The 17,014-nt window shown below is 41.8% G+C and overlaps 1 protein-coding gene across 2 annotated transcripts in view; it reads right to left on the bottom strand.

Annotated features, from left to right (window-relative positions):
* Positions 1-17,014, bottom strand: part of LOC129698081 (spermatogenesis-associated protein 13-like) — a 108,469-nt gene that overhangs the window by 75,045 nt on the left and 16,410 nt on the right. The window contains exon 2 of one of the 2 annotated variants that reach the window (XM_055636944.1): positions 8,548-8,583. The exons of the other annotated variant lie outside the window; for it this stretch is intronic. Coding sequence (XP_055492919.1) covers positions 8,548-8,583 — 36 coding nt within the window. The remainder of the gene's footprint in view (positions 1-8,547; positions 8,584-17,014) is intronic. 2 annotated transcript variants of the gene reach the window in all.

Raw genomic sequence — 17,014 nt, 5'->3', positions numbered from 1 at the left:
CCACCCCTATAGAGTCTGGTTTACTTGGCTTTCCAGTCAACATTCCACAGATGACTTCCAATGCCTTCAACGAATGCCCAATAAATATGGTCCGAGCAGCAACATATTTTAATAGATTTTAAATAATCAGGGTCATCAGAGGCCCTTAGGCCAATGAAGGTACATCCTTTCTCAATTTCGAAACGAGCGTGGAAAACACAGAATTCATCCCAAAATAATGCATAATTGTTACTTGAGCTACCTGGGTTCACCTTTAATAAAATGATCGGTGTGCAAGCCCTCCCACAGATGCTGAACATCCATCCGAGCTCCAAGTTTAATTCGGAAGCGTCTCTGCATTTCTCGATGGTTCTCTCAAGGTCGTAACTGCCATTCTTGTATGACTCTGGATCACCTGACTAGTCCGCAGTGGATTGTGGATCTCCTAGTTCATCCAAGACTTCGAGTTAGGGAACACTTAGATGGTCTTAATATGTACACAGTCCTCCATACATTTCCTTACGAAGTTCATAATAACTGCAGCGTATTCATTTTAGTCCTTTGCCGAGTCACAGAACATTGTTCAGTCTACCAAGTCCAAGCAATAGAAAATTAATTTCCCAGCCTTTCGTGACCAACTCTGTACAATCCCGTGATGAACACAACCCTGACCTCATCAACAGAGTTGGTCAACAGCTGCAGCTAAACAAGCCAGGCAATCTTGACAGAACATACTACTATTTTATTGCAACATTTCCCCAATGCACTTGAAATGAATCAAATGATTCATTCAAAATTTGAGTGATTGCCAGAACATACTACTATTTTTAAAATTGCATTAAACATTTCACCCAAATGAGCACTTGACCGAAAAAATGGAGGACATCTCTCATCATGTAAGTGAATGACTTTCATTCATGGAAAACGGCCGATTTTTTGAAATTTTCTGTGCTAGTTGACCGTGTGCACAACCTAAATTTTGCCACTGAAGGTTTTTGTGGTGATTTTTCCAAAAAAATATTTCTTGCCCAAAAGTAAGTTAATAAGCATAATATAAGCACTTTTTAAAATGTCACTGCTTTTATCATTAAACTGTCTGTGAATATCGTTTTATTTTTAACTGAAGCTCACATATTTAACTTCTCAACTTAATTTCATCCCAAATGGCAGCACCAACTTGGAATAACATTAGACTGCTATACCCTCTTCGTTTTGCCAATGGCCACATAAATTGCACTAATATAATGATTCTTATGCCCCTGTCCCACTTAGGAAACCTGAACGGACACCTCTGGAGACTTTGCGCCCCACCCAAGGTTTCCGTGCGGTTCCCGGAGGTTGCAGGTACTGGAAGCAGGTAGGGAGACTGAACCGAGAAACGCACGGAAAGGAAACCTTGGGTGGGGCGCAAAGTCTCCAGAGGTTTCCGTTCAGATTTCCTAAGTGGGACAGGGGCATTACCCAAACTGCATTTTCTGGCCCTGTCCTGGGTGAATAAAGATTCAGATTTTTTTATCTCTGATTTTTCTCTTTTCATCCCCTCAGCTCCCACCTCACAACATTGAAAAACAAATGAAAGAACGGTACGTAAAAAGTAATTTAAACAATCCTCTTTCGATCTAATTGCGGTGAAACTTTGATAATCTATTAGCCTCTGAAACGCTACATCTTGAAGATATGAGACTTGTCTTAGCAGGAAAATCAGAGCAATTTTCAAAGATATGGATTCCCTTCATTGATTCATTACAAGGATAGTATGGTGCAACACAACTTTGGAATTAAACCGATTTATGGACTGGGTGATGGGTGGGGAGAGAAAGGAAGCATGTATATCAACACTTTGTTTTTTTGGGGGTTTTGTTTCTTTTCCGTTTTTGTATTTTTATTTCTTTACGTTTTTCCTATTTCTTTTACTTACTCACTCTTCGACTACACTCATTGGTAGTTTAGGGGTTCTATTCTTACACATTCACGTTCTCTTTCATTTTCTTTCTTTCTTGCTCTTCCTCTCTTTTTCTATTTCATCTTTGCTAAAATTAAAATGGAAGCTGTACAATAAATGTATTATGTCATATGCCGTGGTTTATACTTTTGTACACTGCTTCTAAAAAAAAAATAATAATAAAAAAAAATCTACTAGCCAATTACTTGGAAATCTTGGTAGCTCAGCATTTGGCCAGCAGGAGCCTGGGCTCCCACACTCCCTTGACACAAGGGCCCTGGTTCCCGTGCTCCCTCAAAACTCACCTGGTTCCATGTTGCACATTTGCTGGAAATCTACCAGGGCCTTGTTTCCCCTTTAAGGTTAATGGTTTCACTGGAAATTTTGTTATTCTAATGTGTAATATCTTAGAAAAAGTAACATTAATTAATGCATTTAATTTAATTTATCAATAGGAATGACATTCAGCAGTCCAGAAAATTTGCTGTCTTGGCACCTTGTCGGCTATATTAAGCATTTTGCTGGAAAATTGTTTCACTAGTTTACAAATTGATCGGCTGCAACAGGTACTGAGTCATCTATTTACATATATGCAACCAATAAGCGAGTTTGGTATTCCGATAAACGCAAGGAATCATGGGATTTGTCAAAGGCCATTTAGGGGAAAAAAGAAATGAACGCAGCGCTGGATAAACTGTGTATAAATTGTTAACTATTCTACCAATGAATTAATCTAGAATTCTGTCAACTTGTTCTGCTGTTCACACACTACTTACACAGTCCCAGTTCTAGATCAATTCATTATTCTGCAATTATGAGATATTCAAAAAGTTAAAGAATTTATTATTTTCATTTAATCCTTAATGTGTTTGCTACTGGAATAAGAAAATATTACGTGTTTAAAACATTTTCTTATCTTTATTCATAATTTATGTGTAAAATGTGTTTATGTGTAAAAAATATATTTAATCTGATGCAGGCAGCGACTGTATCAGTTTAAGGATAAAGTGGAAATCTTTTAGGACTGAGATGAGAAAAACATTTTTTACACAGAGAGGGATGAATCTCTGGAATTCTCGGCCACAGAATGTAGTTGAGACCAGTTCATTGGCTATATTTAAGAGGGAGTTAGATGTGGCCCTTGTGGCTAAGGGGATCAGGGGGTATGGAGAGAAGGCAACTACAGGATACTGAGTTGGATGATCAGCCATGATCATATTGAATGGCGGTGCAGGCTCGAAGGGCTGAATGGCCTACTCCTGCACCTATTTTCTATGATGTGGGCTGATGCTTTACCTACAGGCGGTGTAAATGTACCGTTAAGGCAGGGGAACCTATGGCCCACAGCCGGATCCGGCCCGTAAACCAAAATCATCCGGCCCGCAGTCGTATTTTTTATGTGATTAGAATGTTGTTCTTGCCTTCAGTGGGGCCTTGCCCAGAATTGTCCCAGTGCTCGGGCAAGGCAGCTCTCCGGGACGGTTTTGACTGGGATGGTTTTACATTGTGAAATTTACCGTGCCTGAGTTATTGATCAGAGTGAACGCCCGCTTCTGTGGATACGTCTCACTGTGGAGTCTGTCACAGACTAATTCCACCACCTGTTGGTCAATAATTGGATCAATCTCCTGAACCAGTGGCCGCAGATCTACCGGCGTGTGTTCTTTGCGAACTGAACTCACTGTGGAATGAATCCATTAACAGAGCCACTCTGCTGCCGGATTCTAAGTTGTCCCTGCCTTTCCTCTGCAACCCTCCTCGTCCCCATCAGATGCCGTTCCAAGAGCCCTGGTTAAACGCGGCCAGTCATTGTTAAGTCTGTGAAACCAGCCCCATCAGAGACTGCGGGCAGGATTAACGAAAGAAAGGACCATTCCGTCTGTTCGTGAGGAGTGTGAGAGAGAGAGAGAGTGGAGGAGTGTGGGGCGAGATTTAATTTCCAGAGGCATGTAAATGATGGACCCACAAGGGTTGGCACTACAACGGCAGTAGCGAGAACAAGAGTCTGTTTCAACAGTTTGTTTATTTTCAGCTGAGTTAAAAAATTAAAACACAAAGTGACCTGAATGAACACTGCACTTACTGCCTAAGAAGGAACTGCAGATGCTGGAAAATCGGAGGTAGACAAAAATGCTGGAGTAACTCAGCGGGTGAGGCAGCATCTATGGAGCGAAGGAAATGGGCAACGTTTCGGGTCGAGATCCTTCTTCAGTCTGTGACCATTGACAAAATAAAGAAGGACTGTTCTCTCGATCAGTAGAAGAGTAGGGCGGCACGGGTAGAGTAGGGCATGGGTAGAGTTGCTGCCTTACAGCGCCAGAAACGGTAGTCATACACTGTGAAGCATGTAGCAATAAAACAGCGAAGCATAAAGCAATAAAACCAACAAAATCATCGTAGTTTTGCACAAATGAACCATACGTACACCTAGTTAATAGTTTTGAAAGCGTATTTTCCTACCTCGAAGAAGCAAAACTTTAAAATATGGATGAAACGCAGGTCTGTATACATGCGGCAGCTCAGCTGGCAAGGATGTTTATCACGAATGACCTATGACCTGGACATGTGCAGTTGAAATACCAAACTCGCTTATTCAAATGAATTCTTAATGCAGTTTTAAACTTTTAATGTGAGAAAGAATTAGCCACCAGATTTTTTTAGTCAATAAGCAACTCAGTGGGACCAACAGTGCACATGTGACCTTTTGCCTCCGTCTTTCTACAAAGTAAGTTACTGATTAACTCCGTGAATAACATTTTCCTTAGTCAGCTATATGTAGAAAGACAAACAAAAGTGACCTTGGAAATGTCACCAATTAGTGCAACATGTGGAATTACAGCATTATAGTCCTTTTCTTAAAATATAGTAGAAATAAATCACTTTAACGCCCTACTAAAGTTATCATGATTTGGCAAATTTACAAACAATCAGTGCATTGAATAAATTAGATTTTTTTTCAAATCACCAATTTTATTATTTTTTTTAAATGAAATTAGCAAATGTTATTGGACAGCAGCAATTGATGAAATACACTACAGGGCATCAATGTAAAAAGGTCTTATGGAGAATGATACAGTGATTAATGGAATAACTAACATCATTGAGCTAATAGTAAAATATTATCACACACAAACACACACCGTACAGAGAGCACCCAAAGTCGGGATTTGAGCGTGGGTTTCTGGCGCTGTAAAACAGCAACTCTACCAATGCCCTACTCTACCCGTGCCGCCCTACTCTTCTACTGATCGAGAGAACAGTCCTTCTTTATTTTGCCAATAGTAACATAATGATTTGTACTCAAACTGAATTTTCTGGCCCTGTTAAGGGTGAATAAAGTACAGATTCTGATTTTTTTCCCTTCTCTTTGATTTTTCTCTTTTCTTCCCCTCAGCTCCCGCCTCACAATGTTGACAACCGTCAACATTCAAAATGCTTCAACATTTACGTTTTGTCAAATAACCCATTTTTCCAAGAGAGTTAAAAAAAAGTCACCGAACAGTAACTAGAAACTAATACAATGATAATTTTTACCCTCTGTGTTCAAAAATACCGGGGACAATTATGCAGTTCCAACTACTGCCCAAGCAAGGCTATTATTCACTAATGTTAGCAAACTTACTTTTCTGTAAATTAGGCCACTAAATGGGCCTTGCTTATGGTGAACTATAACATAGAAACAAAGAAAAAGTGCAGGAGTAGGCCATTCGGCCTTTCGAGCTTTCATGGCTGATCATCTAAAATCAATACCCCGTTCCTGCATTTTTCCCCATATCCCTTGATTCCTTTAGGCCAAAGAGCAAAATCTAACTCTCTTTTGAAAACATCCAGTGAGTTGGCCTCTACTGCCTTCTGTAGCAGAGAATTCTGCGACCCCGGGTTCTGAACTCCCCAACTTCAGGAACATTTTTCCTGCATCTAGCCTGCCCAATCCTTTAAGAATTATATTTGTTTCTATAAGATCTCCTCTCAGCCTTCTAAATTCCAGTGAATACAAGCCCAGTCGACCCATTCTTTCATCATGTCAGTCCCGCCATCCTGGTGAACCTGCGCTACACTCCCTCAATAGCAATAATGTCCATCCTCAAATTAGGAGACCAAAATTGCACACAATACTCTTGGTGCGGTCCCACCAGGGCCCTGTACAACTGCGGTAGGACCTCCTTGCTCCTAAACTCAAATCCTCTCGCAATGAAGGCCAATGAAGGCTTTCTTCACTGCCTGCTCTATCTGCATGCTTACTTTCAGTGACTGATGTACAAGCACCCCCAGGTCTTGTTGCATCTCCCCTTGTCCTAATCTGACACCATTCAGATAATAATCTGCCTTTCTATTTCTGTCACCAAAGTGGATAACCTCACATTTATCGACATTATACTGCATCTCCATGCATCTGCCCACTCACCTAACCTATCCAAGTCACCCTGCAGCCTCATAGCATCTTCATCGCAGCTCACACTGCTCCCAGCTTTGTGTCATCTGCAATCTTGGAGATGTCGCATTTAATTCCCTCATCTAAATCGTTTATATTGTCCCAGCGGCACCCCACTAGTCACTGCCTGCCATTCTGAAAAGAACCCAAAAGTTAGTATTTTGCACATAGTGAAGATGGTTGTGATAGATTGCAGCAGGATCTGGATCGATTGGCCAGGTGGGTGGAGGAATGGTTGATGGAATTTAATAAAGAAAAGTGAAGTGTTGTATTTTGGGACATCGAACAAGGGTAGGACCTACACAGTAAATGGTAGGCCTCTGCGTGGTGTTGTAGAGCAGAGGGATCTAGGAGTACAGGTGCATGGTTCCTTGAAGGTCGAGTCGCAGGTAGATAAGGTGGTCAAAAAGGCTTTTGGCACTTTGGCCTTCATCAGTCAGAGTACTGAGTATAGAAGTTGAGAGGTCTTGTTGCAGTTGTATAAGAAGTTAATGAGACCGCATTTAGAATATTGTGTTCAGTTCTGGGCACCATGTTATAGGAAAGATATTGTCAAGCTTGAAAGGGTTCAGAAAGGATTTACAAGGATGTTGCTAGGACTAGAGGGTGTGAGCTATACGGAGAGGTTGAGCAGGCTGGGTCTCTATTCCCTGAAGCGCAAGAGGATGAGGGGAGATCTTATAGAGGTATACAAAATCATTCAGATTCAGATTCAGATTCAGATTCAATTTTAATTGTCATTGTCAGTGTACAGTACAGAGACAACGAAATGCATTTAGCATCTCCCTTGAAGAGCGACATAGCAAACGATTTGAATAAAAAAAAATAATAAGTGTCCGGGGGGGGGGGGCGGGGGGGGGTGGTGATTGGCAGTCACCGAGGTACGTTGTTTAGTAGAGTGACAGCCGCCGGAAAGAAGCTGTTCCTCGACCTGCTGGTTCGGCAACGGAGAGACCTGTAGCGCCTCCCGGATGGTAGGAGGGTAAACAGTCCATGGTTGGGGTGAGAGCAGTCCTTGGCGATGCTGAGCGCCCTCCGCAGACAGCGCTTGCTTTGGACAGACTCAATGGAGGGGAGCGTGGAACCGGTGATGCGTTGGGCAATTTTCACCACCCTCTGCAATGCCTTCCGGTCGGAGACAGAGCAGTTGCCATACCATACTGTGATGCAGTTGGTAAGGATGCTCTCGATGGTGCAGCGGTAGAAGTTCACCAGGATCTGAGGAGACAGATGGACCTTCTTCAGTCTCCTCAGGAAGAAGAGACGCTGATGAGCCTTCTTGATCAGAGTAGAGGTATTGTGGGTCCAAGAGAGGTCATCGGAGATGTTGACTCCCAGGAACCTGAAGCTAGAAACACGTTCCACCTCCGTCCCGTTAATATGGATGGGGGTGTGCATGCCGCCTCTGGACTTCCTGAAGTCTACAATGAGCTCCTTGGTCTTCTTGGAGTTAAGGGCCAGGTTGTTGTCAGCGCACCATGCTGCTAAGTGCTGGACCTCCTCCCTGTAGGCCAGCTCATCGTTGTCATGAGAGGAATAGATCGGGTAGATGCACAGCGTCTTTTGCCCAGAGTCAGGGAATCGAGGACCAGAGGACATAGGTTCAATGAAGTGGAAAAGATTTAATAGGAATCCAAGGGGTGACGTTTTCACACAAAGGGTGAAGGGTGTATGGAACAAGCTGCCAGAGGAGGCAGTTGAGGTTAGGACTGTCCCATCTTTTAAGAAACAGTTAGACAGGTACATGGAAAGGACAGGTTTGGAGGGATATGGACCAAGCGCAGGCAAGTGGGACTAGTGTAGCTGGGACATTGTTGGCGGTGTGGGCAAGTTGGGCCAAAGGGCCTGTTTCCACACTGTATCACTCTATGACTATGACTCTATTACACAATGCCCAGTGTAGGATGGCCTGTCCTCTAGTCGGTTCTTCTCCATATTGGTTTAAAAAAGTCCCAAATAAATACAACTTGAATACATAGCAATCTCTAGGCAAAAAACATTATTTCTCGATCTAATGCAAAATGCGTCTAAAGCATGATAACTGGTCTTCGCCTTGAAACATTAACTCGGTTTCTATTCCCAGATGCAGTCAGGCCTGCTATTACCAGCATTTAATTTTTATGTTAGATTTTCAGCATATGTGTTTGGTTCTTTTTTTCTTAAGCAAATTAATTATTTCAAAACTTCACCTTACCAAATCTGGAGCACTGACTGCCCGAACAATAAATGCCTGAAAAGGAAAACATGAACTTTGTTAACATGCAGTGTAAGATTGGAATTAAATCTAGTTGCACATTAATCACAAAATAAATAATGGTCATGCATGAGTAGTCCTCTGAAAACAAAAACTAAATTGCAGTCAAATTTCATTTTAAATAACGAGATTGAGCGAGATTGTCCAACGCCAATGTTTTCTTATCTAGAGCAGCATACCCATTTTTTCATTCAAAAGAATATTTCTTAATTATAAAGTGCCACCATACTTAAATGTAATTGTTGCTATTTCCCCAACATCTCATTTCAAAGCATGGTACATGGTGGCACGGAAGACAAATTGCTGCCTCATCGCTCCAGGGACCCAGCTTCGACGACAATCAGAGGATAGGCTAGAAAACATTCTCTGCAATTCTCAATCCTGCAAAGTGCACTGGAAATATAGGAAGGGGCATACTCAACCCCCTACTATACTCCCTAAACACTCCTGACTGTGCAGCCAAATTCTGCTGAAACTCTATTTAAAGGTTACTGGTAACACCACTGTAGTGGGCGGATCTCGAACAATGATGAGGAGTACAAGAAGGAAATGGAGAACTAAGTAACGTGGTAGCAAGATAACACCATTTCTTTCAACGACAGAAAAACAATGGAGCTGATCTTTGACTTCAGGAAGCAAGATGGAGTATCCATTCCAGTTTACATCAATAGTGCTATAGTTGAGATGGCCGAGAACTTCAAGTTCCTAGGCGTAAATAACACCAACAATATGTCCCGGTCCAAAGTTATTGAAGTAAATTCCAAGAAAGTACACCAATGCTTCTACTTCCTCAAAAGACTAGGACATTGGCATATTTTCAAAGACCAATGTCTGCATTGGATAAGACCATGGAAGCTAAGGAATTAAGGAAAATTAATAATGTTCTTGGAACAGTCTTAGGGGACATTAACATGGATAAATTGTCAAATAGTTAAGAGATAATGAAACATTAAATCATGGTTCATCAATACCAGTGTATTTCTTACCTATAGTTAGTGGTTGACAAGATTTACCAAAAATCAGCAAAACATTTTTCTTTCACAATAGTTAAAACCATGTTAGTTTCAACAATGTTTGAACAGAAACCAATGATGATATCAGCAAAACAAATGCTGAGCAACATTCTTAGTTTTAGTTTAAGGATACAGCGCAGAAACCGGCTCTTTAGCCACAAGAAACTGTGCCGATCAGCAATCCTTGTACACTAACACCTATACCATCACCTGTATGAACCTATTCCCTGCCAGACTTTGTCCTGCCCCTCTTTTTTTCCACTTGTAAACCAGCATCTGCAACATTGTTAGGCGAACTAACCTGGATTGCATTTTCAGCAGCATAAAAACACAGATCATTCATGTTTCTATTTGAATAATTAGCATGTATTTTCAATGATAACAGCCTGAGATTGATTATCAATAATATTCAATTTTTGAAGAAACGTATGCTATTCATAATCACAGATAATACCCAATTTCCACTTGATTTTCTTTGAGCTTCTTATTTCAATCACCTCTGTTGTGTTACCATGAATCACCCTTTGCCATAGGATCACGTGTGGCAGGTAAGATTACGCAAAAGAAAGGTATTTTATCAATCCTTCTAAATGACCACCATGAGCACATAATCAAGGTTCAGCTAACTTCAGGAAATGTTTATTGATACTCCTTTATTGACCATTCTTTTGAACCTAAGTAGCAACCACCTTAATAATGCTTCCAATATCACATGCTGAAATATTGTACAATAAAATGTCATGATCTCGGAAACAATATGACAGGAAATTCTGGTTTCGTTATCTGATATAGTAGCTGCAATTGTTTGCTATTGGATGAACAATAAGAATGCCTGAACTATTGCCTATAGACACAGTTTTGTTGTCAGTTTAATGTTTTGGCTCCACCAATAACTTCACATGAAACTATCTGAAAGTTAGCTTCCAAAACATGCGGCATCTAATTATCCCAGAGGAGAAAATAGTTACAAATTACGTAAGATGTACGTAGTTTGTTGGATATCTGAGAACCAGGGATCACAGTTTAAGAATAAGGGGTAGGCCATTTAGCACTGAGATGAGAAAAACTTTTTCACCCAGAGAGTTGTGAATCTGTGGAATTCTCTGCCAAAGAAAGCAGTGGAGGCCAATTCACTGGATGTATAGGGTGATTTCACGAAAGGTCACTGGGTCATATGTCTTCACGCATGGAGCCGCAAAATCCAACTGGGGTACAAACGTCACTTCCAGTACATGTTATTAATGCTAGAAGCACGTACTTTCAAACCTGTTAAAAACCGCGAAAACGGTTAGTTTTTGCGCTATAAATAACTGTGCCAGTCGGGGTGACCGTGAGACACAGTTATCCTACTTTAGAGTTCCAAAGATTAAGAAAAATGAAGGTAAAGAGAAGAGAGAGCTGAAGGGAAAATAACAGCGGAAGTTGTTGGCCGTGCAGATATAAAGATAGAAAATATCGGGAATTATGGCGTTTGCTCACTGCATTTCATCAAAACTAAGGCATTATTGATGTTTTGATGAAAAACGAACTGTTTTCGTGGTTTTTAACAGGTTTGAAAGTACGCGTTTCTAGCATTAATAACATGTACTGGAAGTGACGTTTGTACCCCAGTTGGATTTTGCGGCTCCGTGCGTGAAGACCTATGACCCAGTGACCTTTCGTGAAATCACCCTATAAGCAAGTTCGGTATTACGAAAAACGCAATGAATCATGGGATTTGTCTAAGGTCACCCGCGATAAACATTCTCGGCAACTGTACTTCTGCATGTATACAAACCTGCGTTTCATCCGTAGTCTGGAACAAACCCGGGTCTCCGGTGCCGCAAGCGCTGCTGAATTGCTTCTGGACCGTCCCCGTCCCCTCCCGAGTGTCCCATCCCTGTCCGGGGGTGGCTGGAGATGTCCGGGGTGACCCTGGACCGACGGGACACTGGCCCGGAACAGTGGTGGCCAGGCTTAAACCCCTTTCTCACGGGGCGACTTGACGCAAGAGTTAACCAGAGTTGAACATCGTGGGAACCTCTTGCGATAACCGTACGGCATTCGTGGACCACCGTGGCGTTAACGGCAGGTACTCGTGTAACTTGGTGACTCGGGAGAAAATTCAAACAAGCTTGAATTTCTCCAAGAGTAACTTGTACACTTGTGGTTGAACATTGCAACATTTTATGCACGTAGTGGCCAGTGCGATATCCGTACTGACTCTTTTCCATGGGAACTCCTGCGAACGGTGAACCCGGAAGCTGGACAGAGGGGACAGAAGGTGAGTAAAAATTGTCTTCTGTGGGATTGAATTTAAAAAATAAAGATTTGCATCCGCATATGGACATCAACTGCTGAGGTCATCTGTTGTTGGCCCTGATTTGTCCCGGTCTTTTCTTGCTTTCAGTTCCCCCCTACAATCATCCCGAAGAAGGGTCCTAACCAAAAATGGAATCTATTCCTTTTCTCCAGAGATGCTGCTTGGCCAGCTGAGTTACTCCAGCATTTTGTGTCTAACTTGCTGATTCAGACAGTTTTTGATTATCAAGGATTCTGCGCTGACTCTTTACTCTGAAACACACGTTGGAAATTTAAACTTGGGCGCAACTAACATCGTCTTACTACCGCGGAAACTCTTTAACTCAGCGGGCAGGCAGCAGTTAATTGTTGCTCCCTTCAGTTTCCCAGGGGGTCGGGACGGGACTGGAGTTGGGAGTGAAAGTTGGGGGAGTCGAGGGAGAGGAGGGGGAGACAGATGGGGGTGTCTTCATTTACTGGCGGCGGGTGTCTGTCACTGAAACAGGCAGGTGAGATTTCACATCCACCTTGTGTGTGCCTCTCTCTCTCTCCCTCCCTCCCTCTCACATAGGCTGAGAGACTCTGCCTCTGTGAGTGTACGTCTCTTTCTCCCCCTCTCCCACACACAGTAAGACCGAGGTACTGTGCTCAGTCCATCTGTGTCTCCCACATACACAGTAAAACTCTGCTTTGTGTGTGTATATACGTCTCCCCTCATTTCTCTCTCTCCCCCCCATCATTTGTGCCACGTGATGATTTAATTACACTTGACAGTTACAATGTTCATTCAAGATTTAACGGGAAAGCTCGGGAGACGGACAAGTCACTCGCACAAATAACAGAAATGCCGAGTACCGTGGGAACTCTTTGTCTACCCCCCCCGTTATATCGTGTGATATCGTGCTAGACCACGACCACTTCACTCTGGTTACATCTTACGTCAAGTCGCCCCGTGAGAAAGGCCTATTACAGCCAGCGCGGAGAAGAAGAGCTAACTCCAGCTCAACTCTGTCTGTCCCGTAACCAACAGCCCTGGACTGATGGGACACCAGCCCGGAGCAGTGGAGTTAGCTCTTCTCCGCGCTGGCTGTAAGCCTGGCCGCCACTACTCCGGGCCGGTGAAGAATTGGGGTGGGGAAGAACAAAGGGGTAACTGGTGTGGGGTGGGGGGATTTGTAACTTTGTAAGCACCCTTCATGGGCAACTGTTGCATACCTTGGCAAGGTAAGCAAGCAAAGAATTTCACTCTAACAATAAAATTGTCATTCATTCATTCATTATTTTCCTTTTGCTGAGGTGTAAAATTGGTGGTCACTACTGATCAGTCAAATATGCTGGTCAGACAAATATACTATTTTCCCAAAAGCAAATAGATCTCAACAAATAAGCTCCTTCAAATTCAAAACAATTGCTAGAACTATGATTTTATAAGCATACGTTCTGTTTTATAGGCATGGCATAGACAGAGGGCAACATTCAATCTTCAAATAAATAACCCAGTCTTTTAATAAATGTTACTTCCTCAGCTCAGCACCTATAAAATCCACGCTCTATTTTTAGTCCTAATTTAAAACATTTTATATTTACAAAATTATGAGTCACTATTCACAAAGACTGCGTGGACTTTCAAAATTATATACGCCCAGGAGAGCAGAGAGTAGGGAAGCATTTTTAGATGGGCTAATCATAGATTTTTGCTAGACTTACACATTATCTAAATAGAGAAATCTATTCACTCCAAAAAGTGCAAGAAATTTTTTTAAATCTGAATATAACAGCAAATTTTACAGTCTTCTGTGCACATTGACTTGGCTTCAAACATTCCAAAGTCCCATACTTATCTCAGATTTTTTTTTAATATTGATCTAGTGGGAAAATTTACATATTTAAAAAAGAAAAGGGAACTGTTTAAAACAACTTGCCACAAGCTCATTCAAATTCATTCCAAATTGGTCTGGCAAATCTAAGTAACAATTTTAAATACCTGATCAAGGGCAAGTTGAATTTGGCTTTTTTCCACATCGACCATATACATTAAACACAAACCAATCCTTGTGTTCTTTCAAAAAGACAGCCTAGCGCATACTGAAGAACAGATGCTCCCCAGCTCATCCAATATTCTAGATATTCAAACAAGGTAGAACTACACATTCAATAACCAGTGCAATAAAGATTAACATTTCTTTATTCTCCAGTTATCAATTTAAAATAAAATAATAAATTAAGGGTGTCAAATTCAGCATAAGCAAAATAAAAATATCTTCCCCCCCCCCCATCCCAACAATAGCAAAAAAGCACAGTGGCACCGCGGTAGAGATGCTGCCTCAGCGTAAGAGCCGGGTTCAATCCTAACTATGGGTGCTGTCCGTATGAAGCTTGTACATTCTCCCTGTGACCGCTTGGGTTTTCTCCGGTGCTCTGGTTTCTTCCCACATTTCAAAGACATGCAGGTTGGAAGCTAATTTGCTTCTGTAAATTGCCCCTAGTGTGCAGGATGCAACAATGGGATAACATCGAACTAATGAACGGGTGATTGTTGGTCGGCACCAAGGAGGTCGAAGGGCCTGTTTCCACGCTGGATTTCCAAACTAAACTTGCCTTGCAATGCTTAGCTTAATGGAGGACTTCCAGTCACGTATAATGTGACTTTAAAAAAAAAAATAAGTGTAAATAATAGCTCAGAAATGATCACTTTACGCAATATTCAGATTTAATGATCAGCTTGGTGAGTTAATTGGCAGCTATGACAGAAACAGCACTACAGTTGACCTCATTGGTTGTGTACACAGTAAAAGGAAGGGACAGTAACTTATAACTGCAGTTCAAAACATGTGGAAATAATGAAGTGAACAAAATGTATTTAAATAATGTGGCTCTAGTAATCAACAGTCTGCTCATTAGTGAGCAGACACATGGCTATGGCACAACTGACCAGTACTGACCACAAATTTTACACTTCAGCAAAAGGAAAAAATGCTATGGGAAAAGAAAACTGGCTAGTTCTCTGCTACAAACCAAAAAAGTAAGTTATGCTAAATTGTTACAATGGATATCGTGTGCAGGAGGCTGCAATGTGCCCAAGCAGAAGATGAGGTGCTATTACTCACGTTTACATTGACCTCAAAATTACAGTTCAGTGACCACGAATCAAAGAGTATTAAAGTGACAAGCAATTGGAAGCTCAGTGTCATCGGGGTTATCCCTGTGGGCAGTACACAGGGATCTGCAAAGTTTTTCCCCGATGTTCATTTGATTTCCCTAATATAGGGGAGATCATTTTGTGAACACCAAATGCAAAACACTAGTTTTACACATGGTGGGGTGGGGGATATATGGAATGAGCTGCCAGATGACATAGTTGAGGCAGATATAACAACATTGTAACAACATTGAAAAAAGTATTTGGACAGGTATATGCATAGGAAAGGTTTAGTGGGATATGGGCCAACGTGAGCAGATGGGACTCGTTTAGATGGGGCATCTTGGTCAGCATGGGCAAATTGGGCCGAAAGACTTGTTTCTGTGCGGTATTTGAATATAACTCAATGACTAGATTTGAAGCAATGCAAGTGAATCACTGCTTCACCCACAAAGACGTTCCAGCAAACAATAAACTGTTCAACAGTTGGGGTAATTGTAACAGACAAGGCACAAATTCTGGAATATGTAAAGGGAATAGCAACTATGAAATGGACGATACTAAACAGAACACTACAATTAAAAATGAAATGGATAAGCTATTAACAACTAGGGTCTGAATCCAAAAATCTGTGTCATGCACTGATTAACCTAACATTGATTCAACAAAAGATTTAAAATGTTTTTGATGATTTAGCTGATGAAGAAAGTGAACAAGTGAAAGTGAAGACTTTGTGCAAACTTACCTACAAGATTCCTTTTAAATCTCCTGCCTCACATCAAATTATTTTCATATGGTAATGTTATCTACGTTATCTAAACCTATCATTTTATATACTTCCACCATATTACACCCTTGGCTTCTTTTGCTCCAGGAAATATACACCCTATTCCATCTCCCCCATAACTAAAGTTCCCCAATCCAAGCCGCATCCTGTTGAATCTCCTCTGCACTTTCTCCAGCAAAACCACATCGTTTTGAAGAAAGGTCCCGACCCAAAACACCTATCCATGTTCTCCTGAAATGCTACCCGACCTGCTGGGTCACTCCAGCACTTTGTGCCTTTATTTATAAACCAGCATCTGCAGTTACTTATTTCCATATTGTTACTAAAGTTTTGCAAATACAATGAGAACTGCACACAATACTCTGGCCTAACCAGTGTTTTGTAAAGTTGCAACAAAACACCAATTCTTATATTCCATGCACCAACCTACGAAGGGAAGCATGCTTTAGGTCCTCCACCAAATCCACCTGTGTTGACATTTTCAGCAAACAATGGACTTGGACCCCTGGATCTCTCTGCTCTGATTTTGTGACCCATCCTTTGCAATAGATATTCTCCCCATTCATGACTTTGCAAAAATATATTTCACAATGTTTTGAATTAAATTCCATCTGCTAATGCTCCACCCAACTTTCTAAATGACCTATACCTTGTTGTGGCCTTTGAATTTGAATTTGTATTTGATTCCTTCATTGTCATTCAGACCTTTCGGTCTGAACGAAATTACGTTGCCTGCAGTCATACACAGTAACAATAAATAACAAAACATACAATAAACCAAATTAACATCCACCACAGTGAGTTCACCAAGCACCTCCTCACTGTGATGGAGGCAAAAGTCTTAGTTTCTGTCTCTTCCCTCCTTGTTCTCCCTCTGCGCTGAGGCGATCGATCCAGGCCGAAGATGCCGCCCTCCAGTCCAGCGGACCTCCGTGGTGATGTCGCCGCTGCCGAAAGCCGGAACGCCGTCTCCGCTCCGAGCCGGCCCGCCGCAGCCTCAGCTCCATGTCCTGCTGCATCAGCTCCGAGGCCTTGCACAATCCCACCAATTTTTGCATCATCAACAAACTTACAATTTATTCCACCTACGTTCCACATCCCAGTGGTTAAATATATATCACAAAGAGCAAAGGTCCCTGCACCGAGCCCAGTAGTACAACATTAGTCATAGAATTTCAATCAGAAAAA

The sequence above is a fragment of the Leucoraja erinacea genome, chromosome 6, assembly GCF_028641065.1.
Source record: "Leucoraja erinacea ecotype New England chromosome 6, Leri_hhj_1, whole genome shotgun sequence".
Classification (NCBI taxonomy): domain Eukaryota; kingdom Metazoa; phylum Chordata; class Chondrichthyes; order Rajiformes; family Rajidae; genus Leucoraja; species Leucoraja erinaceus.
Note: the sequence above shows the minus strand (reverse complement) of the source record. Positions and strands in the feature narration are given on the sequence as shown.